A 24,775-nucleotide genomic window follows, 5' to 3' on the forward strand; every position below is an offset into this window, starting at 1 on the left:
TAAAAAAATTTTAATTAAAAACTTTTGAAGGTTTTTAAAATTTTTTTAAAATATTATTTTAAAAAATCTCACTCTCTTCTTAATACAGATTAAAAATTTTCATATAAATATAAAAGTAATAATTATAATAAAGCATTATTACTATTATTCTTTTTATTTTATTAATAGAAAGGATTAAACTTGAATTCTTGAATTTTAAATTAACTCTTACTGTTTACCTTCATCATTCAACAAACATGAAAATCCAAAAGAGGCTTTCTTCTTAATCCAGCTTTGTAAATCCTTAGTTTACATAATGGCTGTTGGAGACTAGTCTAACTACAGCTAAAACCTCATCAGATACACTATGAATATGATCTTCCATTCCAATTAGATACAAGTTCCAGAAAATAAAATCAAGACACCGCTAACTACAATTCAAATGCCTCATCTCTTTGAGATCATTATTCCTGATAACACTTATTGTTCTCAGAATTTTGATTTAAGAAGCATCATGAGAACCCTATAATCATATGCTGTGACAATTGATCAAACACCTGTTAATCATCTATTGGAATGCGCGGTTTACTAGGCAATCTCCGGCCACGAACAAATGAACTGAATAGATGCAAAGCTCTTGATGGCTGTGAATATGGCACCATATGAGCAGCACCTCTTACTGTGGCAAAAGTCAATAAATTGCCATACTCTGTTGCCCAACCTGCTACCTGTAAACAATATAAGAAAAACAAATGGAATGTCATTATTTAACACAGACAAATGCTTGAGGAAGAACGTTTAAACTATACTCAGTGCTTAAGTACCTGGCCTTTGTGAAACCAAGCTCCATAAGGGACTGTAATCTTGAAGTTTAGATCATGAGCTAGCTCGCGAACAAGTGTTCTTGAACCCAGAAGTGGTACAACAGAATCTTGATCACCACTGCATTGATTAATGGTATCATACTGCTGAACAAGCTGTTGAAGGACAAAGAAGATATGTATATCGTCTTGTATAATACGGTACTTACCTGAATACCCAAACTGGAATACGATTTTTAATTATCTTTTTGAGAATGGGAAGCATGTCCAAATTACCATCAGTATCACTGTACTCTAGAACACTGTCAACAAACCAGGACACAATAACTAGTTATGCTGTGAAAGAGTATGCAGCAGACATGAGACATCAATTAAGCAAGTTACAATATGACTTGCAAAACTTAAATAAGGGCTCATAAAAGAACTAAGACATAAACTTTCTTAATGAGTTATTATGTGAGGCGTTGCAGTAGCTGGAAACTGAATAGCAGGGTGTCAGTAATTAGGCTGACGGAGCAAAAAAAAAGTAGTCTGTTTTAAGAAATCTTTTTCTCTTGGTGTTTGCCAATGTCTCCCTTACCTACTGCACATGGACCATCTATATGGCAGATGAGTTCGATTAGCATGAAGAGCCTTCTGAACCTCAGGAAGGTTGAAGTAGAAACTTCTTTCAAGGGTCATACATACATCAACTCCGACACTTATCTTGGTAACCTGCATGACAATAACGTGCATGGATTATGAATGTGAACCTCCAACAAGGAACAGATCAAGCAAGTATAAGGGGAAAAGAGAGCATACCACTTTCCTAAGTCGCAGTTCTTGCTCCACTATAGATGGATAGCAAACATCTAGGATAACATCGTAATTATTAATGTATTCACCGACAATGCTATTTGCTTCAGATATGGCTTCATTACATGCAGCTGTTACATTGTGTGGATTTGAAAAGGTGTAGTCCTCGAACTGACATTCATTCATGACCTTGAGGCCAATCTCATCAGAAATCATCCCATGAGACCAAAAGAATTCATATGTTGCTGGAACATCCCGATCAAGTCTAAGGAGTGGATTCCCAATCTAACCAAAGGAAATCAAAAGCAGTGGAAAATGTAAATTATATATAACGATCAAGCACAGATACCAAAGAAACACTAAGAAAGCACAACTCAGATATTTTATCTAGACATGGAAGAATCAGGTTTTCTTACTGCAACTCCTTTGATATTGAACTTGAAACCAGTTGAACGTGCATTATGATCCAAAAGAACTTCAGCCAACTGTGGGATGTAATGCCCTGTACAACAATAGCCATAAGGAATTCATTATAACTGATGGGCATAGCAGTTAAGGAGAGGAAAAACAAAATAAAAGATGTAATTAGCATTTCAGAACAAAATAAGAACTTTTTGTTTTTCTTTCGGCCAATGTTAGCAAAATAATTGAATGAAGTAGAAGTGTTTCATTTCAAAAAGTTTGTCTCAATAGTGAATTTACAAACAAAAAACATTTAAATTTCAATGCATTTGTCACACCTGCATAGCTTTCTCCAGTAAGAAACAGTTCCCGTGATTTGTATTCTGGGAACTTCTCATACCACTTCAATAAGAACATAAGCATATCATTAGCTGCAAAGAACAAGAATTGGTACTTAGAATCATAGATCAATTAAATATTAAACATGAGTCAAACACTATAATTTCAGCGGCATATCTTGTTAAGCTATTTCTTGTACCAGTTTTGGCATCTCCTGTAGTGTAATCAGAAGCTGTAGCTGAGTAAGACCATCCTACTCCAGCAGGAGACTCAACGAAGAGGATGTTTGATACTGCAAAAGATTAAAAAAGAAAAATGAAGTACAAACTGAAGTTCACAAAAAATCAAATACTTAAATTGGATTTTTATGGTAGCTATATCTCACCTCTGTTCCAAGACATTGAATTTCTTCGAAGGCCTCGGCCATCCCCTTCAGGAAAAAAGGGACCCAACTCAGTGAAGGCACCTCCACCAATGGAGGAACAACCAGGACCTGAAAATGGAAGACACTGTTAGCAATCATGGATGTGGATCATTACTTCCTAAAATTAGAATAAACAGAGAAGTGTATCCTTATATTCTGAAAGAAATGGATATTCATGAAAGAGAAGCTTTTCCAGGAACAGTGAATATGTAGGCCTACTATAGCAGATCCTTCACTCATCAATCTCACTCCCAAAAGCGGAAGAAAATTACTATCTTTCCTTTGAGCACGGCTGTTTCATGGCTAATTTGAACACTGAAATTACTGTTAAAATTATGCTTTGATTATCCAAATTTTGAGCAGGGAATCGCAGAAATCAGCCAGAGAATTTGTGCATATATAAGAAGTACATGCATTGCAAATCTTGAAACTTAAAAGGCTACTTTGGTTACCCAAAACTGCATATCGTTTCTTCTAATTTAGAAAAGCAAAGTTAAATTATTTCAGGAGAAATTATCCAAATTATAGCATCTCGACATATAAAGACCCTCAAATGGAACAGAATTCAACGTTTGGCTCCCCAAGTCTTTCGAGAAAAGGAAAAAAGCAAATAAATGGAATGACAAGTCCAACAACTACAGTAATTGGAGAAAGGAATAGAACTCGAAAAGAAAACACGTAGAGCTAAAAAGCGAGTGAAAACAGACAAAATAGAAGAATCCCATTACCAAGACAAGACAGCAAACAAATACAATAATGAAATTACCCATCAAAGATAAACAATTTCCATCTGAGAGAGAGAGAGAACTGACCTCCATTGAGCCATAGAGCAAGGGGCTTAGTTTCAGGGCTCTGCTTAGCCTCTACAAAATAATAAAACAAGCTCCTACCATGCTTGACATCTACATCAACATACCCAGCAAATTGCTTGAATCCAACTTGGGGTTGGCCAGGCAAGTCGACAACCAGATCCTCAGCAGGGTAGCCTTCCGCCACATAACTCACCAACCACCCAAAACACAAGAGAGAAATCAATACCCCACCGAAGGAGCACCTACCCATCTCACGAAACCCCATGATACTCGCAGTCACACCAGACTCACACCCTTTATTCATTCCAAGAAAATTCCCTTCTCTATGTACAATATATATAAGAAAAAGAAAAGGGTAATAAGAAATCAAAAAGAAATCTTGAAAATGATAACGCTCTATGTTGCATGCAGAATATAAGCACTTTATGTATTATGATGAAACAAACACTGTTTGAAGAGGCACGTGAATGCTGAAGATTGCTTTAACTGAAAGGCTGCCCACTTAGTTCCTTCCAGCCCAAGATCTGGAATTGTAAATGGAATTTGATATTTCTAAGCAACATTGGATTTGCTGTTCCTATGCTAAAAATGCATGCATGTATAGCAAATTTAGAGATGAAAAAGGAAGACGTTGAGAAGGTGCAGACTGGCCGGGTGAGGGAATTTGCAGTTGTAGAGAGAGAGAGAGAGAGAGACGTTGGGACCATAAACATGCTGCTAATATTTTAAGTATTTTAAGTATTTTAAGTACTGTTTGGTTGCAAAAGATCCTTTTGGTATCTTCCAAGACTGATAAGATAAAGAAATCACAGTCAAATAAGTCAAGAGATGCTTCAAAAAAAAAAACAAAAGCTTTTACCCTTGAATCTTGCTGCTACTGCTTCTGCTTCATGGGTTTATTCTAGAGAATTTGGAGGATTTAAAATATTTTTTGAAAAAAAAAAGTGGGGATGAAGAAGAAGGTGGGTGATGTGTTGACGAGTCAAGAGAAGGATTAATAGATTTTCGCAGTTATCGGCAAGTGAAAACCAGACAAACAATTTTAAAAAAAAAAAGAAAACCAGACAAAAAAGAATAGCCGTCCTGAGTTGTAATTAGCTAAAAGGTGGAGCCCACCTTCCAAATTTTAAATGGATAAACGCACGCGCGGGGCTCAAATTGAATTGATGGTCCTCACTCTTCATCACTCATGACTCACGAAACTTATCTTTGACTGCCATTTTCTTTCTTTTTTCTGCTTATTGGTATTTTTTTTAATATTATTAAGATAATTTAATTTTTCACCTACATTCAATTTACCGTTACTTGTTTAAAAAATAATTATTTTTAAAAAAATTAAGCTATTTTTTCTTTTTCAAATTATGTAAAAATTAATAATACAAATAATATTTTCATTTTATTAAACTAAAATATTTTTTTTAAATATGAATGGAGATAAATTTACTAAATTATTAAATTTTAAAAATAAATTTACTAAATTGTTGAATTTCTAAAATAAAATTATTATTATTATTATTATTATTATTATAAGCTTATATTTGCTATCATTTTAACGAAGTCGTTATGAAATTTTAGCGCTTGTTATATTCTGCTCATTTTGCTTTAGGAAAGTCAGAAAACAGGGGCCCTAAAAAACGACAAGTCGTATGAATTGTTAATAATTATATATTTTTTTATAATTTAATAATTATAGTTAAAGGTATATCATAAGCATAATAGCCGGAGATAGGTACACTCCCCAAGGCCAAGGCTGCTTCTTCCATAATTTCATGTTATGCTTGTGGGAGATTATCCAAATTCATACTTTTAAATATAATTCCAAGTCTAATAATAATAATAATAAATATAAATAAATAATAACGAATCCATTTACATACTAATTATTAAAAAATATAATTATGCATTATTTATATTTATTTGATAACAATATTTAAGTTAAAAGAATCTAATTTTTTTATTTAAAATATTAAAATTAATTAAATTACTATAAATTTTGTGCCTCTGAATTGTTTTTTTCCTAAATAAAAGTTTAATTCCAAAAATGTTTTGCCGCTTTATGGTGATCAAAAATGCAATAAAAAAATTATTTATTTCCTTTGATTTCTAATTTAGTTTCTAATTTCAAAACCATAACTGAAAATTATTTAAATGTACCGTAGGCCCCAGATTTATATATATAATAATAATACTTTTTATTATTTTTATGCAAATGTCAGTTATTTATTTTAAAGAATTATTAAGTTATTCTAATGAATTATAATTTTTATTAAATAGAATATAGTTAAATTTCATTATGCATAAATATTATTATTTACGTCTTAGGATATTTGATATGGAATTAATAAAATAAAATTAATAATTAATGATAATTTTTTTACTGCTTAATAATTAAGTTTTAAAAAAAACTCTTTCGATTTAATATTAAAAATGATATTTTTTTTATATTTGATATTTTCTATTTTATAATTTTTATTATATTACTTTATTTATATAATTTCTAATATTTACCTATTTCATGTATATTTAAAAAAAATTATAATTTTTTAATTTTAATACAACTTTTAATAATATGAGTTATTTAATTTTAATAAAACAACAAAAAGACCTGAATCTTTTAAAAGTTTGCAAATTCATCCTGAAAGTGAAAAAAAAATTACCAATGAAGCTCGAATTGTGCAATTACACCATATCCGTTTACAATATCGAGGTACAAAACCCAAATCCATTGGAATTCATAACAACCTCAATTAAAATTTATATCAAATTATTTAAATTCTGATTTTAAAATGAAAACATTTACAAATTTATAAATATTATTATAAAATATACTATATATATTTCCTATTAAATTATTTATTTATATAAATAGATTCGATAATTAATATTATATATCTAAATCCATCACAATTATTAATTTTCTAATTTGAACTCATTCTAAACTTAATTGAATGCTTTTTAAATATGTTCTACGAGAATTTCATCAAATTTAATATTTAAATATATACGATCCTTCGCTATTTCTAAAGAAAAGAAGTGTGTTAATATTCAATTTATTTTATATAATTTATTATCATTACTTCATTAGAGTCCATAAATTGATATATGTTATAATTGTGCTCTTATATTTTTTTTATTTTTATGCATCGATTATTTAATTTTTATCAGTGTTTTTTAAAGTTGAGAGATAATTCTATATCATGAGAATTATAATTATGTTTTTCTAAATAAAGGTAGACAAATAGTTCAATATGTCATCCTAGCTCCTTAGTTGCCAATAATAATTCCCACTAGTTGGGTTGGATTAAGCCAGTAGAGGATATATTAAGAGTAATATGGATGCTTTGCAGCTATCATAAGAGACTCTGCTGGTAATTTTACACTAGGCTTTCAAAATGCTATCCTCCTTTCTCAAGTGCCTAAAATTAATATGTGCTTTGAGGGAGGTTTTGGCATGTCTTAAAGAGAGAGGTATCCTTAATTTGAATATTAAAGTGGATGCAAAAGGGAAAGCTTGCTGGCTGAGATTAGTTTTTAAAGCTGATCTGTTAAAATTTTCCTATATTAAAAAAAATTTATAATATAAAAATAAAAAATAATGTTTTGCAGAAAGAAAGGTGCGTTCTTGTATTATGGAGGCGTGATATTACAAGTGGGCCCGTAGTGGGGTGGCCTGGAAAATCGGTGGCACATTTATGAGCAGTCACATTTTGCATTGTAACGGTTATAAAGAAAAGCAAGTGTGGCCATGCAAATGGGTCCTTTTCCTAATTGGCTCGGCTGTACGTGGCCACTGCTTTTTTTTTTTATTATTCTTATTATTAATTTCCCAGTCAAAAGCATTAATGATAAAACAGCGTTTGCGGCTAATGCCCAGCTTCTTGAGCACCTAATTTACTCTTATTATAAAGATCAGATTGCCTCTATTAGTTTTTGTTAGATCTGTAGATGTGTAGACCCCACTGATTTTGAGATATACAAAAAAAATTATTTCTTTTAAGAGTTAATTTTTTTTATTACAAATGTTAGATTATAATATTTTTTCTTAAAATATAATAAAATTAAAGATAATAATTTTATAATTTTCTAAAAAAAATTATAATTAGATAATTAAGTAAATAAGAAAAAATATATAGAATTTAAATATATTCAATCAAATATATATGTCTAGATACATGTTAGACGTTATAAAATTTTAAATAAATAAAAAATAAATGTATCAGAAGAGAACCTAAATTTTTTATTTATAATATTATTTAATTAATTTTTAATTTTCTTCAAAATATCTCTATAAATCACTTTATAGTGAAGTTTTCTGCACTAAAAATAATCTTATAATTTTTTTAAATGGAATTCTTTCCTTTCATTTCTCACAATTTATTTAAACAAATTATTTTATAACAGTCTTGAGCATTCAACTCATCTGATCTCTATTTGTTTTTCTTTCATAAAAATTAAATTAAAAAAAAAAAAAAAAAACTTTCAAACTCAACGTTCGACTCAGAGCTGCTTTGTTCTGGATGCAGACATCTGAAGTCATTGATTTCTACCTAATTTAATATGAATATACAAGCAAAAAAATCAACACCGCGAACACATTTCCATATAGCTTTTTAATTATGAGTAATTCTTACCCATATCCCATCATATATATCAAGTTAATAAATAAATGTTATACTATAATCGTCTATTTTTATTTATTATTTTTAAAAGTTATTTTAATAAATTCTTAAATTTTGATAGTTTTAAATTAGGAATTAGATGATAAAAATAAAAAATTATTTATATAGATTTACTTAATATTTAAAAACAATAAATAAATAATATATAATATAACACATGCACTGATTTAAAATTAATTAAAATTATTTTAAAAGTGAACTACAATTATAATAAATTTAAAATATTAAACACAAAATTAAAATTTTATTATAATTATAATTAAATTTAAAATTTTTATATCTAATTGTATAAATAATTTTAAAAATTATCTATAATTACAACAAACTTGAGAGTTAGAAATTTTTAAAATTTAAACGTCAAATTTTAATTTTTCTATCCTATAGGTCTGTAATTAATATATAATCCACTCATATGATATGATTAAAAATTATAATACATATAAAATTGAAATTATTTTAAAAATTATATAAAAATAAAAAAGTATTAAATTATATACACTCATACTTAAATATACTTTAATTTATATGTTTATATGCAATTTTAATTATATAAAAGTATATGTATAACTTTATTAAAATTATAAATATACCTAAAAAGAAATGTATAAAATCAATTCTTCAATTTAGTACTAATTCAAGTACAATTTTAGTATAGTTTTAGTTTGATTTTTAATGAAAATCTAAACCAAACCAAAACATTAAATATAAATTAAATTTAGATCAATATGACTTAATTCTTATAATAGATTTTTTTTATTTTGATATTTTTTTATACTTTTCCCTGCAGTTTTCTTATTCTATAATTATTATGACTATTTTTTCATTGAGGTGTTATCTTATAATTAAATTACCATACCATATATTTATCTTACTTGAAATAGCTAGACTAAAATTTCTCCCCTAGTACCCGCCTCTTCAGCTCAATGGAGGTATAAAATAAACAAGGCAGGCCAATTAAATTGAATGAGCACTATATTAACCAAAAATAACCCCAACAGAAAATGGCACTAAAGCCCCCACCCACAGCCACCAATAACAACAGCAGCAATTTCAGTAAATGGGACAAAAAGTGAGTGTGAGAACATTGGATGAGGTGTGTTTCTTTAAATTTGATGGCCATAACTAGTGGGACAAAATCAATCTCAGCAAAAGATGCTATGCATGACTTGAGTTGCATCATTACACAATGAAAATTAAAGATGTGGGATAAGAATCCTAGGAACTTGTTTGGTTAATTAGATAGCATCTAAAATCACTTGTATTTAGTGCAGACTGCACTTTTGATTCCTTACCACTCATCCAAACCTTCATATTCAAAGTCATTGAACAAGGATGAAGATGAAAAGCAATAAAAAGTTAAAGAAAGGCTAAATTGGGAAGCCAATGGCATAATAAACTAATGGGTATAGCATAGGCCAAAATTAAAAATAAAAATATTGTTCAGTCAAACATTACCTCTGAAATCATAATTTTATCCGTCTCAAAGGCCACTGAATGAGCTCTGATAACACAAGAAATAACTATGAAAATTCCAAAAGCGCATGCTCAAAACTTGACCATATGCTTGTTTCTCTCATTTCTTCTCCCATGTTCATACAATAACACTGGTCAATGACTTAATGTAAGGCACCGCAAATCACTAGAATTAAGGAATAAAAAAACATTATCAAAGCTGTTACTTGACTTCTTAGAGCATTCCATGTTTGATTATAGTATATTTTAGTCTTAAAACAAGAGTTGGAAATCTGAAGTTATCAATGATAAGTAAGGCTTGAGGATCTTTCTTTCAAACTGTTAGGGTCAGTACCTTAAAATATGGACAATCTAGCTGTAGTCATTTCATATTTGGGTCAGTTTTTTAATATTTTAGCATACTATTTTACTTTGCATCCTAGTTCTGGCATCTCTCTAGTGGTTTATAATCTTTCGGGAACTTCTTAGTTGGGTACTAAGTTGTGTTACTGTTATTTGCTCGATTTGTATCCTTTTTGTTGGCTTATTTTCTGGCGATGTAGCAAGCTTTGAAGATGGAGAAAAGAGCATCCTAAGTCACTATACTACTTTTTTGGGCACGTTGAAGGAGAAAGTTACTCAGTGAGCTAACTTCTAATTGAAGCCATGTATCTATAACGAATGAGAACCCAAGCTAAGCTTTCTCCAAAAAGAAAAAGTTATAGGAAAAGCAAAATACAGGGTATAATGTTGGACGGAATAAACCGAACAAAGTAGCAAATCACTTTCTGGTCCCTAACATTCCTCCTCTGCTTGCTGCCATTTCTCTTTTCAATAAATTCTGTGGAGAGTAACTTTATGCCCCAGATCACATTGTTTACATATATCAGAAAAATAAAAACATAAGAAATAATTGATCCTCACATCATAAAAATGTGTTGGCAAACGTGTGTGTGTGAGAGAGAGAGGAGGGGGGGGGGGGGGGGAGAGAGAGAGAGAGGGAGAGAGAGAGAGAGAGAGAGAGTAACACTATACTTCAAAGTTTCAAACTCTAAATTCCTACAAGTTCCAAGATTTTAGTTTATGTGTTGCTTTGATTTAAAAACCTAAATTGTAACTGAAAAGTAGATTATTTTATTTAAACTTGTAAAAGTATTCTTCAAAGTAAGGTGCTCCGTGCCTTTCTTAGATGACAAGGTAGTACTTATGGCATATTTTGCTATACAAATAGCCACAAATTGTTGATAGCTTGTATGAAAGGGAAAAAAAAACCTAGAATATCAAAGTTTCTGCAATAATATGTCTCAAATTTCCTAGTTTTTCTCTTTTCAAGTCCAACAAATGGCATTATTAGAGTCTTACAAATCTTAAGAAACCTAATTAGATCATGTTATTGACGTTGAAGCATAGCATAGCTACACAATTAAGCTAGCTATGATAGCCCACAGGAGGAGCTTACTCAGAGAATATTTCACTCTAGAAAGGTTGGGCACATGACCGCTCCAAGAAGACAAATCAACTAGAATGCTTGGAGATAAGAGTTGCTCCAAGAATATGAATTTTAAGGAAAGAAATTATATTGATAATTAAGTGCACCAGGAAGAAGAAAATAATAGTGAGAAATTGCAGGAAAAGGAGAATAATAATGAGAATTACACCAGAAAAACACAGCAATTGTGAGAAATGCATCATAAATCAATCAAGATTATTGGAAAGATGTGATCCATGAAAATAGCTGGAGAGATGTGCTCCATGAAAGAGTTGGAGAGATATACTCCACCAACAACAAAACAAATAAGAAAAATTAGAGAGATGATGTGATTGCAGTAGTGCTTCAAGCCCAGGTCCAAAGAAGTTAAAGGTTTATTTTAGAAAGAAATTCAGGAACGAGGAAGACCCAAAAGCAGATTTTGGAATAGGACAGCTAGTATTCTGAGAGAGAAAAAGACAACTGGAGAGGAATATTGTTAGTTATGTTATTAGAGAGAATCTCGGGAAAGGACTGTCATTTATGCAATAAGCCTTGTATTTAAATAAAGAGAAAGAGACCGAGAGGGTATTGGGTATTATTTTCCTTTAACCTGAAAAAGCCATTGTTGCTGGCTAGCTTGAGCTAGACGGGAGAGACTTTATTTTGTGTTCTTTTTGCTTATGGAAGGCAGAGTTGAGAACTTACTTTTTGTTCAGCCCTATTTTCTCTGTTTTCCCCATAATAGTTCACTATTGTGTTCCTAACTCTATCATGATGTTCCAAGAAAACTCAATTTGGAGTTTTCACAAAAGTATCAAAGAGGAATGTTGAAGCATATGATACTTTGCTTCAAACTCCAAACTTCTCAAGTTCCAAGAATTTAGTTTATGTGTTGGTTTGACTTAAAAACCTAAAATGTAGCACACAAGTAGATTTATTTTGTTTAAAGTTTCTATAGTAATTTCTCTCAAATTTCATGGTTTTTCTCCCTTCAGATCCAACAAACACACACATGCAGAGTGAAGCACTATTTGGTCTTGACAAGCAGATGCCTGGTTTGAGAAGGAAAAAAAAACATAATGTAAATAAACACAACAATTCTATAATTTTTTGGTATCAAAACTCAGGTATACTTGCAATCATAAATATCCAGCACTAGGATTGGCATGATTAATATTTATAAGGAAAGGGAAGGTCCTAAATGATATCATATTGCAATATTGTATTTTTACAAATCTATACAGTTTCCTAATTTATTTAAACACAGAAGACTTTGTGAGAAACAAAAAATGACAACAGAATGATCTGACAATGATGTAAGACAGAATTTTTCTCATCATTCAAAGTTTGTCCCACATAATGAGTGAGCAAGCCTGTGTGTGTGTGTTGGGTAGGTGGGGGGGGGGAGGGGGGAGTGTGTATTTAGGCTTACCCACATAATGAGCGAGTGAGCAAGCATGTGCGTGCTCATGTGTGTGTGTGTGTTGCGTAGGTGGGGGGGGTGTATTTAGGCTTACCCACATAATGAGCGAGTGAGCAAGCATGTGCGTGCTCATGTGTGTGTGTGCCCGCATTGGGGAGGTGGGGGTGGGTGTGGGGAGAGAGAGTGTACTTAGGCTTATCTCAAGCTCTTAAGAATGATGATAACACCTAAGGATTTAGCAGACAAAAAATTTAGTTGGTGAAAATTGTAAATTTTGACTGTGCATTAGTTTCCCAAGCAGCACCCATCACTTTTGAGCCAGCCAGGAAGCAAGTACATTAATCAAATTGTGAAGGTCAATCTGTGGAATTCAATTGATCCACATATAGAAAAATTAGAGAATGATTCACTTCAACAGTAACTGAGAATGATTCACTTCAACAGTAACTGAGCAAGCTGATTTTGAAAAGCATAAGCTGTGACAAAAAACAAAGCAACATACATAAAGGTATATAACTATCTCAATCACAATCATATGGAGGCCATTAGAATAATCATGATGAATGACCCTACCCGTGAAATCGCCTTTCAATTAGAATGAAGCAAGTGAAAGGAACATGTAATCAGCCAAAGGCCCAACTCATGATACTCCAGGAAAAATGAAGGCACAACAAGGCTTTTGCTTTATGAATGTACAACAATTAAAGTTAGAATGAAGTGAGCCAAAAGAAGGAGCAATAGAAGGTCAAGGGTTAAATCTATGACAAACCCATCCCTCCCCTTTAAAATGTTCCAATATACCAAGAAAAAGAGAGTGGAGAAATGGACACAACTGAATAAGGCTCTTCTGTTTCACTGTCATAATTCACAAATGGCCAAGTCTTCTATCCTGAAGATCATGTTATATGGTCAAGAAATAAAAGTGTTTCTGCATTCAAACTGATCCAGAGAACCAGAAAGAATTCATTAAAAAGAAACTAAGAATTTTACCCAAAGAAAAGAGGAATTGCTGCACCGAGAACAATTACTGTAACATTTGATGCCCAACTATCTCATACACCAGTTAAGCAATTAACCAAGCGATGTATGCTAAAAAAGGATTTGTATTCATGTGTAATGAATCTAAGACTGAAACTAAAATTCAACAATAAGAGTCAAACCTTGATTCCACCAATTCGAAGGATGTGAAGCTCACCATGGGATGAAACTGTTTTCAAATGTGATCCACCAAAGAAATGACACTAGCATCCACATTATATGCACAAGATTAATCCACATATTGGAAACACTATCATCAGGTTAAAACAGCAATAAAGCATAAGAAGAAAAACTAAAAATTTTAAAAAAGAAAAAAATTTATACCCTCATATGATATAAGGTATGTTATCGTACCTCCATATGAAACAGTTTGTGGATTCAGAAGCTTTTTTTTTTTCTATTCTTAACTTCTGACAAGACACGGCATATTTTCGAACCTTAGGAATCTTTTTGTCCAGGTAATTTATTCTTAAGCTCTGTCAAGACAGCGTATTTTCCAATCTCTGTATAGCGTTATGATAGTTGCTATGTTCACATCACTCTTCACTTCTGTACAGTTGCCCACTTGATCCTCACTTCATTTGGGTTAAAAAAAATATTTGAAAAAAAAAAGCAAAATTTGTTATTCAAATATGTAAAGTAAAATTGGTACAACTCATTTTTTCGGAATAGGGCCAATTGCAAGCCCCCTACATATATTGACACAGCTATTTCTATGATACATTGCTGGATCTCTTTATCAAAGAAAGAGTATTGTTGAAGTTTTCTAAAGGCATGCATGATCACAAGATGAACCAAAAAAAAAAAAAATCTCAGACTACAGTCAAATGAAGTGCAAGGAGTGAAAGGGTGTGTCCACGCGCCACTCTCTTTGTTTTTTGCTAAGACATCTTCCTTTTCCTCCTTTTTATCTATTTAACCTCACATCAGCCAATCCCCAAGTGCAGCATTTTATTTCTTTGTCAAAAGAAATGGGCCTGAAAACACCATCACTTTCTGAGCATGAATCTGATGCAACTATCTCACTGACATATTCACAGACATTGGTTGATCCTTGAACGGATCCAGCTATTCTGGAATTTGAACACCTGGAGATGACACCTGAGATGAAACACAATCTTTTAGGCCTTAAAAACATAAAAACAGGTTGTTCAGAAGACAAACTTAATTCAAGTTTCAGCTATTAAATATATTAAAAAAGAAAAAAAGAAAAAAAGTAAGAATGGGTCCCTTCTTAGGCACCCAATAAATAGGAAACCCACCTTTCTATTAAAATATCATTAGAGAGCCAACGGACTTGCTCAATCTGTATAATAGAGTTTATTCCAGGTGGGGAAAATAGATCCAGCATCCAGCCGCTTCTCCCAAGAATCAAAAAAGGAAAAAGGAAATAAGAAAAAAAAAACATCTCAGACATAGCACCCTCCCCCCACCAAGGAAAAAAAGAAGAAAAAGAACAAAAAAAAAGCAACATTAAATTGCCTTGGCACATATGAACCCTAACTTCCATTTAAACTTTTCCACAAAAAGCGTACCTCTTTGTACAGCATGAACTACAAAAAGTCCTGAAAAATCATTACCTTCAAATATATACTGTTTGGTACAGTCTTAGCAAGCTCAGCTTCATCCAACCATGTTCTGTAGGTTGTGGAAAAGGCTTCAATGTATTCCATACAGGGAGAACCAGACCTGCAATATATGCTTCTGAATTACAACCTGAGAAACATTCATTACTAGAAGACACACCATGCAACTCATGGAAAAGAAAAAATTAATAAGAAAAAATACCAAAAGATAGTTTGTTAGCATGATATACAAATAGGCAAGTCAAATAGGTGATTTGGCCATCTATACGTTGTTTTAGCTAGAAATCCTTCTCACTCATTAAATAAATAAGTTGTAAGGCAATGTTTTTTAATATTAAGGCAATTAGTTATAATACATTTTTCTAATGTTACTGCACCAACAATTTGAATGGCCAAACGCAGGACAGTTCCAGCTGTTTGGTACTCTGGCCTCAACAAGATTCAGTAACTTTGGCATATGCACATTTTCTTCAGTGTTACTTTATATCAACACAACCTTTGGCAACAAATCCAATGACAAGCGTGAAATATTGGAATCTGGACTCGATAAGCCAAAAAGCAACAAATATCAGCTTCAAAAATGGTATATCAACTTATTTCAATTGCTAGAAGCAAAATTTTTGATATAGCACAATACGGTATACAGTTTAATAGGACAACAAGAATGATTGCCTAGAAAATATAGGTGGAACTTGTAGGAATTCTTTGCTAACAAAAGACCTATAATTTTTTTTTAAAGAAGAAAAAGGGAAAGGAAGTTCTTGAATTCAAGCTACCACCTTCATTTTTAGAACTTTGCCGCTCACATCAAATTCATAATTCAATATAACACTGTTTTTGGATAAGAAAATTCAATGAAAATAAACTTGAAAGTATGTTAAAAGATTAAGAACAATTATTTATATTCAAAACATATATGTACCTAGATATATTGATAATTGATTGATAAATCTATGAAAATGGTTGGTTAGCATCACTATTCACTTTGCTAGTAACATGTGTTAGGACAAATAATGGAAATGATAGATGCACAGGAAAATACAAGGAAAACTTATTCATAATCAGAAAGATAAGAAGGAGCATATACACCATTGAGACTGAAATGTCTCTCAAATCCATCTGAATTCTGAACCCTGCTTAACATTTACAGCCTTTGTCTTCTAAGGTTTTAAGCAACTCAACAAATTTTAACTCCACTTCATTGGAGATACCTTAAAGCATAATAAGGATTCAATTATATATTTATAAATCTATGCATTACCATTTTACACCAGTCAAGACACGGTCAATAAGTGATTCATAATCATAACAGATGCAAAAAAAATGTCCTGAACAGTCACAATCTATTGATATTCTTGTAGCAACTCTAATCATACGAACGTTAACACTACCAAATTCAATACCATTTCCCATTTATAAGCCTCCCAATGCACACTTGAATAATGGAATTTAACGAAGTCTTAAAGGCATACATTTTCGAGTCGCCATCAAAGGATTGGCAAACAGCTAGCTTCAGCTATCCTTAATGCTGCAATTCCACTTCCCCACCCCATCTCCAACCTTCAGAAAAGGGGAAAAATAGTCAGCAAAATTATTTAACTTCAGCCTATGAAATCCAGGAAACGATACTAACAACGCCCACAAAAACTTACATAGAGTTACGCTTCATCTTCCACGTACCATCCTCCAAATACTCATAGTCGGATTTTGGAAGTGAAAAAGAAAAATCTACTTCCCCACTTTAATCAGCAGAGTGAGAAGCGGGAGCAATTCTCAGAAAAAAAGGAAAAGTTACTGATATTTTCAGGGAAGATATGGAAGCTTGTGGAGCTTTAAACAATTTGTCAGGTTGGAACTTCAAAAGCAGGACTGTGACCTGTGGTAGAGGCAAGTGCTGCCCTTGCAAAACGAAGTCGTTGCGATTACTCCGTGAACGGTTATTCTACGCAAGACTACTGCCTAGAATGGCAACCAAACCAAAGTACAGCTTCCACCAGATAATAGTAAAAGAACGAACCCGACAAGCAAAATAAAAAAGCTTCCAGTAAAAATCTAAACTTATAAATTAAAATACAACTAAAATTATACACAAAATCCACTCAAATACAAGAAAAAGAAACCCACAATTGGGTAGAGAAAGGAAATTAAAGGAGTCTAAAAGATTCCTTGAGTTAAATGGTGTGAAATTTTATAATAAATTATTATATGTAAAATAATTTTATTTTAAATATTGATTATAGCGGTTCTATCTAGACTTCTCTGTAATATTGAATAATATCTCTAAAGAAAGAATAGGGATTACATGTTCTCTCCCCTAAACTAGAGAAAGAGAGACATCCGTGCTCGGCGGGCCTGAAAGTGAAAAGGCCAACATTGGCGTAGACATGAGCGTTCCATCGTACAGGCAGGGATTCATGCCACCAAATCCAAAGGTTTTATATTTTAATTTTAAGTTGTATTGAATAAAACAAAATTCAAAAATCATCACTTTACATATTTATATTATATTTTCAAAATTTTAAATAATAAAATTCATTTTTTTATATTTATCTTAATTTTAATTATTTATCTTAATTAATTTTAATTAAAAAATTTTAATACATATTTCATGTAAAATTATTTTTTAAAAGACTTATTAAATAAAAAAATTTTAAATTTTAGATAATAAAATTAAATATTTTTCAATTTATTACAATTATAATTAACAGAATTAAATTGAATCCCAAAATTTAATATTAAATTATAATATAGTACCCTAAAATTTTATCTAACTAATAAAATAGTCCTTAAAATACATATTTTTATTTTAACAATATTTTTTTATTAATCTCATTATTTATTATTTATTATTATTTTTATACACATATGATTTAGAAATTTAAAATATAAAAAAATTATAATATAAAATATATAATATTTTATTTTATTTAATATTATTAATATGAAATATATTTTTTATTAGATCATCTAATAAATTAATATACAGTATAATAACCAAAATAAAAATATTAAATATTTCAAATAACTTATAATAAATATGATTAATATATCTAAGTTTTTATAAAAATTATAAAAAATAACTTTAATATTTCATTTGATTTAATATTATTAATATAAAATATAATTTATATATATATATAATTTATATCGATGGTTATAAAATATTTTAATATATAATATTTATATGTGATATTTTATATGGTGAAAATTTATTTGTAATTATTATTTATTTAATATTATATATAATAAATATAAAATAAAAATATACTTTCAATATAAATTTTAAATTAAAAGACTATACATTTATTAGTATAAAAATTTTAAAGATCATATTATAATTTATTATTAATTTTTTTAAATTTAATTTTATATTTTCAATTATAATTGTAATAAATTAAAAAAATATATTTTATTATTAAAATTTAAAAATTTAAATATAAATATGAATTAATGTAAATGTTTAAATTTTTTTATTTAATAAATCTTTTAAGGAATAATACTATTTGATATCTTGACTAAAATTTTTCTCATCAAAATTAATTAAGGCAAATGGCTATGATTAAGGTAAATGGCTACAATTAAAACAAATGTGAAAGGGTTAATTTTATTATTTAAAATTCTAAGATTAGAATATAATTATAGAAAGTGACAAATATTTAAACTTTTTTTAATAGACCTAATTTTAACTAATTTAATTTAACTAAATGGTGTTTTAAAATTATTTTAATTGTATTTTATTTTTTTAAATGATAAAGATCAGAATCAAATCGAAGCTATCAGAATAAACAAATCTAATAATATATATTTTCATTTGGCTATGACTGATTTTGTTCGCAACTGATCCAACTAAAAAGTTTTTTAAAAATAAAACTTTAGTTGACTCAAAATTAATTTACTCATAATGACCAATTCAATTCAATTCAAGATTTCTATTATACTTTTAATCAAACTAATTTCGGTCTAACCCCTAACAACGCCCTACGCACTCGGGAGTCAGGCCTGGCAATACAAGTAAAAGAAATATTTTCAAAATTAAGTCTCTTTCCTATAATTAGGAGTAAACTAGACAAAAATTGGTTGGAGGGACCAATTTAAACATATTACATTTACACTAAATTACTAATTTCAAAAATACACGGATTGCGTTGTAAATTTCGTTAAATCCCATGTTCTATATTGCAATTTACGCTTTCATTTACATAAATTATGGATAAATATAATTTTAAATAGATAAACTATAAATATAGATTGATACCTAATAGATAGTGAAAACGAATTCCAAACCAAGATCCCAATTTCAACTCTACCAAGGTTAGGTTAAATGCAGAATAAAGAAAAAAATTAGTAGGATTCTCTGCTTACATAGACCAAAGGCAGAAGAGTCATGAGTTTCCCATTTTTAGGGAGAAAAAATTTTAGGAAGGCAGTGATTATTCTTTAAAACATGTTATAGAAGATAGGAATACAATAAGATGAGCATTGAAAGCATTTAGAGTTGAAAAGGTATGACGGAATCTGGTAACCACTGTTGCAGTATTGGCCAGATCGGAGAAGGTTCAGAACAAATGAAGATGCACATTCTAATTACACCAACTCACCCTGTATAAGCTGATAAGAGTTGCTGAATCCATAGCTCAACTCTCAAAGCATTTAATTCTGTGTCGTCTAAGTTGTAAGTATGAAAGAATAACCAATCACAAAGATGAGAGAGATGTGGTAATTGCACCAGGAGGAGGAGGTGATGGAGTAACATTTGTTGCATTGTCTGTCCAATTCTTTTCACCCCAGTGCCATAACATGCTCTCCCAGTAGCAGAAATCTTCAAAGCAAGTTTTCAAACGTTTGTCTTTTATCTTGATTTTCCAATGACCATCAGTGTAATTACCTTTCTCGGCTTGCCTCCGGTCCCACTCCAATGCTGCCTTTTGCTTCGACCTAAGCAGGCAGTACTTGTGCAAGTTTTCTGGCATAGCATCATGCACCTTCCACCATGTTTTATGAGCAACATCACTAGCAAACTCCTGCAAAATGTCTACATTCCAGTTGCAGTCGTAATCTCGGAAGCATATCCATGGTTTGTTACCCAGATAGTGTAGAACATAAAGGATTGGAGGATCAGCACCAAAGAGATGAGTTTTCATTTGTTTCTTCTCCTCCTCATCACCTTCCCAAAAGTGTTTCAGGAAGTTCATGTGTTTAGGAATCCGGTGCCACCATGTGAAAATCTCATTCAGATAACCCTGGTCCCCACCATTGTATGACTCAATCTCATGGATGTGATCCATTAACAGCCGGAACGTGCAATTTGACGGTTCAACCACCATCACTCCAGAGTTGAACAGGGTAGCATTATTCCCTGTAGCAGTGATTTCTGGCATCTCAAACAAGAAATCAATATTTCTCAGAATAAGCAGGTCAGCATCAATGAAAATGATCTTGTCATAATCTGTCAACTGCCAGAGTCGAAATTTACTATAGTTCCATTCATTGTAAGCATCCTTTTCAGCTTTTGGGTTCCTGATTCTTTGGATCGTACGGACTTTCCAGCCTGCGGCCTCTAATCCTCCTCTATGATAATCACTAATTGTTTCATCAACCAGTATCACAAGATCCCGTGTTGAACCTGCCATACGAATGCTCTGAGCAGCAACAATTGCCCCACAAACATAAACCTGTGCAGAGTGCAGGATTGTTGCATATGCTTCCCTATGTGCTCCTTCTGAATAGAAATTCTCTGTTTAAAAAACACTTAGTTAGTGTTCTTTTAGCTTTTTGCATTAAGAATGATATTGTGATCATCAAATCACTAAGGATGACAAAATTTGAAAGTTGATTGAATGTTTGACTTGATCCCTTGGTGGGTCCCATATTATGTTGCACAAACTATCTATTTCTTTATGTTTAAGCACTCCCATCTCACTTGTGTCTGTATTATATATAGGCAAGGTAAATGTCTAATGCACTAGACCAAACAATTCAAGAAGTAATGGTTAAAATCACTAAGATCTGGAACCTTACAAAAACAGGAGAGAAAATTGGATCAGCGGTTTCCAATGCATCACAAACATGAGAAGGAAAGAGACACACATAAAAACATATCTTGCTAGTGTCATGCATAGGCAGGGTAAATTTCTAATGCACTAGATCAAGCAATTCAACTAATAATGGTTTACTAATCTGGAACCATACAAAAGCAGGGGAGAAAATTGGATCAGCTGGACTCCAATGCAGCAGAAACTTAAGAAGGAATTATATAATAATAACAATAATGATAAACAGCATGTGCATACACAAATTGAGAAAAGATAGTCAAAACTGACCTTTAGCCTTGAGAGGAACCGCAAGTTCACATGACCCTACTGGGAGATTTAGCTTTTCCCGCATCACATTAAGGTTTGGTTGATACAGCCATAGATTTCCTTCATGTGAAATAAGCTCCTTGCAAGTAAACAGATTTGGCACCGGGAAGCAGTCAGTCACCAAAAGCACACGAACAGGATGATAACTTTTAGCAGAAGCAGCAAGACTTGCTGCTGCAAGCTGCAAGTGCAAACGAGCCACATCTCTTGACCATCTTCCTGACTTGTCACATGGAAGCTTGACAGCAATGATATCAATACGAGGTTTGCCAGGAACTTTAAGTTTGGGTACTGAAGGACAGGTGGGAACCTCAAATTCTTCTTCTTCATCTATCCATTCAGGATATAGGGATTCCCATGTTACATTTTTTGGTAGATGGTCCAGGTTTAGAACTACATGCTCCAAATCTGGTAGTAGATGCTTCCAATTATCAATCTCACTCACATTAAAGTTTAACAAGCCAATGCCCTGATATTCAGTACTGTCATTTAGTTTGTCAATAATGTCCGATATCTGTTCCCAGTCAACTTCCGCAGTTGAGATATATCGAGGATCTGCAGCAGCATCCTCTCCTATCCATAGGTCTACGAGACTTGGCCTGCATGCAATAAATTTTTCCTTCAAGCTATAGGAATAGAAAGTACTGCAACACTGTTGCTCCTGGCTAAGTGTGACTTCCTAACTTTTGGAAAATGGGTGGGTGTACTCATCCTATTAGATAATATTAATAATTAAAATAATATCTTTGTAAGTCAAGCAATCACCTTAATTGATAAGACTCCACTCATATGTGTAAAGAAGTCAAAGCAATAAGTAAAGCATACCTAGATATAGAGGTGGAAGGGTGATCCGCAATATGCACTGCCGGAGAGTGGAAGAAAGTGACCAAAGTTCCCAAGGCAATGACCACAAGGACAAGTTTCAGAGTAGATAACTTGCAATTCAAATTCCTATATTGGATGGGAACCTGAAGGGCCTTTTCAACATCTCTAAGACCTTTATCTCTTAAGAACTTTCTTTTAGAGGTCTCTTCTCTGTAGCAAGAAAGCATTCCAACTATATTTTAGAAAAGCAGTGAAAAAAAAGCTATAAAAAAAAAAACTCAAATCTAAGAGATAAAAGGAAACCACTAGTAGAAAGCGGCAAGGAGGTTTTATAGAAGGACTGAAACATGGAATCAGTCCTTAACTTCCACATTTTCTCACTACTCAGTTTAGATTCCTAGCAAAATACCTAGCAGAAATATCATCATTATGTAGAAAAAAATAATCACAGAAATTCACGATAATCATTTTGAGCATAAACACATCGCATAATGAACTGGGAAGAAACTAAAACATCAATGACCGATACATCCGTTCAACTAATGCTCTTCCAGTCCACAATCAGGTATCAATGATTACTACATAACAGAATCCAGCAGCAATTATTGAACGAAAACGACCTAAGCAAGCAATAGAATCGAAACTTGAACAACTGATTGAACACTAAAATCATACCATAAAAAAAAGTAGATCTCAGTGAAACGGAATATTTGAACCTTACTATACAGTCAACAAAGCTAATTTCGAAGTGAAATTATAACTTGCGAAGCAGAAATCAAGAACATGGAGCTCATTCTATAATAAATCAGATCACATAAAAAGCAAGCAAAAAACAAGTGTGAGAGAGAGAGAGAGAGAGAGAGAGAGAGACTGACGCTGAAGCAGAGAGTCGGTGCCTGGGCTCAACGGTACTAGGTGAAGATCCTCTCATCTTCTCGCAGAATCGCAGCTACTTGAGGAAGGCAGCATCTGAGTGATTTTTACCTCATTTTTTTCAATAACAACAGAATCGAAATGGAAAGTTATAGAAACTGTTTCAGTACTCCTGTGTGAAGAGAAACCGCAATCCCGAGCGAAGCCAGGGAAGAATCCACGAGGCTGATTTTAGAAATGATAATGATTAATTGTATTGTTAAGCGTTAAGACAGAGAGGCGGTCAGTTTAAGTTTTTTTTTATTTTTTTTTTGTGCGTTGTGAACTGGTTTTGATCTAGTCAATTAAATTATACCAAGTCAAAGAAGAATCGCTCTCTAAATTAATATTTATTTTCATTAAATTTTAATTTTTACACTTTTGCAATAGAAAAAATATTAAATTCTCTGTGTAATTTATTAATAAGATAAATTTATTATTTAATTTTAAATATTACTATTATAAATAAATCAATTTTACAGAAAAAATTTATTAAAATATTGTTATATTTACTTTTGTTGAAATAGTATTTTTATTTATTTGTATTATTAAAAATATAGTAAAATGTTAAATTATTTTTTTTCAATTTTTTTTCACTATTTTCTTCAATTTTTTCACTTCTTTTTTAAAAAAAATATTATTTTCTTAATAAAAAATAAAAATATTTTAATAAATTTTTAAAAATATAAAAATTAATTTATTAATAATGATAATATTTAATAACTAAATAAAAAAAATTCATTCAAAACGAAATTAGATTTATAAATTTTTCTCTTTTAATTTTTATTTCTTTTTAATAAAAAAGATGATAAAAAATTATTTTATTGATAAAAAAATATTTTATTATATTTTTTGACATATAATAACTAATTTATTAATAATGATAATATTTAAAAATTAAATAATAAAATTTTTTATTAATTATTATTTTATTATTAAAAATTTACCATTTAATCTCTTTAATATATAAAGATTTATCGGTTAGTTTTATATTTTAAAAAATATATAATATTTATGTAATATCAAAAAATTTATTATTAAAATATTTATCTACTAAAATAAACAGAAATATTAATTAATAAATTTTTTAAAATTTTAATTTAATATAATTTTTTAAAATTAAATTATTGAGAGATTTTATATTTCACATAAATTTTGTTTATTTATGAAAAATAATTTATATTTAAAAAGAATTTATAAAAATATTTTCATGTAATATATTTTTTAATAAATTAATATCTATTGTTTTATTTCAATTTAAAAATAAAATATAATAACAAATTAATGTATAAAAATAACTTTTTTTAAAGTAATTTGTCTTCAAATAATTCAATTAATTTTTTTATTAAAAAATATTTTCCTGTTAATTAAATTTTTTAAATATTCAAAACGTGGGAGTCTAATATGATAATTTTTTTATGAATTACTTTAAAATTTGTCAGTTATATGCATTAAGCT

At 30.7% G+C, this 24,775-nt stretch overlaps 2 protein-coding genes and 1 long non-coding RNA gene across 3 annotated transcripts; all 3 read right to left on the reverse strand.

Moving 5' to 3' along the window:
- Window positions 1-246: 246 nt before the first annotated feature.
- LOC110606907 (serine carboxypeptidase-like 42) lies at window positions 247-4,403 on the reverse strand. The gene is made up of 10 exons (XM_021745910.2): window positions 3,573-4,403; window positions 2,722-2,829; window positions 2,536-2,628; window positions 2,336-2,428; window positions 2,012-2,097; window positions 1,602-1,880; window positions 1,381-1,514; window positions 1,010-1,102; window positions 804-921; window positions 247-707 (listed from the first exon to the last, which is right to left on the reverse strand). Exons 1-10 carry the CDS (start codon window positions 3,874-3,876, stop codon window positions 540-542), a joined length of 1,476 nt encoding a protein of 491 aa, XP_021601602.2. The 5' UTR covers window positions 3,877-4,403; the 3' UTR covers window positions 247-539.
- An 8,327-nt stretch (window positions 4,404-12,730) lies between these two features.
- LOC110606408 lies at window positions 12,731-17,511 on the reverse strand. Its single transcript, XR_006349355.1, has 6 exons — window positions 16,874-17,511; window positions 16,694-16,781; window positions 15,216-15,324; window positions 14,898-14,993; window positions 13,990-14,736; window positions 12,731-13,838 (listed from the first exon to the last, which is right to left on the reverse strand). It is a non-coding gene; the product is annotated as an uncharacterized LOC110606408 (long non-coding RNA).
- A 1,975-nt stretch (window positions 17,512-19,486) lies between these two features.
- LOC110606644 (putative UDP-glucuronate:xylan alpha-glucuronosyltransferase 3) lies at window positions 19,487-23,548 on the reverse strand. The gene is made up of 4 exons (XM_021745547.2): window positions 23,281-23,548; window positions 22,406-22,615; window positions 21,542-22,179; window positions 19,487-20,955 (listed from the first exon to the last, which is right to left on the reverse strand). The coding sequence occupies exons 1-4, from the start codon at window positions 23,334-23,336 to the stop codon at window positions 19,916-19,918; spliced, it is 1,944 nt and encodes a 647-aa protein (XP_021601239.1). The 5' UTR covers window positions 23,337-23,548; the 3' UTR covers window positions 19,487-19,915.
- Window positions 23,549-24,775: the final 1,227 nt, after the last annotated feature.

This window comes from Manihot esculenta, chromosome 18 (genome assembly GCF_001659605.2).
Source record: "Manihot esculenta cultivar AM560-2 chromosome 18, M.esculenta_v8, whole genome shotgun sequence".
In the NCBI taxonomy this organism is placed as follows: Eukaryota; Viridiplantae; Streptophyta; class Magnoliopsida; order Malpighiales; family Euphorbiaceae; genus Manihot; species Manihot esculenta.

Coding starts and splice junctions, on each gene's coding strand:
- LOC110606644 (XM_021745547.2), bottom strand. CDS start 23,336: ATGAGAGGATCTTCACCTAGTACCGTTGAGCCCAGGCACCGACTCTCT. Junction 22,616..23,280: donor CACCGACTCTCTGCTTCAGC/GTCAGTCTCTCT, acceptor TTCTTGCTACAG/AGAAGAGACCTCTAAAAGAA. Junction 22,180..22,405: donor CCTTCCACCTCTATATCTAG/GTATGCTTTACT, acceptor TATTGCATGCAG/GCCAAGTCTCGTAGACCTAT.
- LOC110606907 (XM_021745910.2), bottom strand. CDS start 3,876: ATGAATAAAGGGTGTGAGTCTGGTGTGACTGCGAGTATCATGGGGTTT. Junction 2,629..2,721: donor TTCAATGTCTTGGAACAGAG/GTGAGATATAGC, acceptor AATCTTTTGCAG/TATCAAACATCCTCTTCGTT. Junction 1,881..2,011: donor TCAATATCAAAGGAGTTGCA/GTAAGAAAACCT, acceptor TCCTTTGGTTAG/ATTGGGAATCCACTCCTTAG.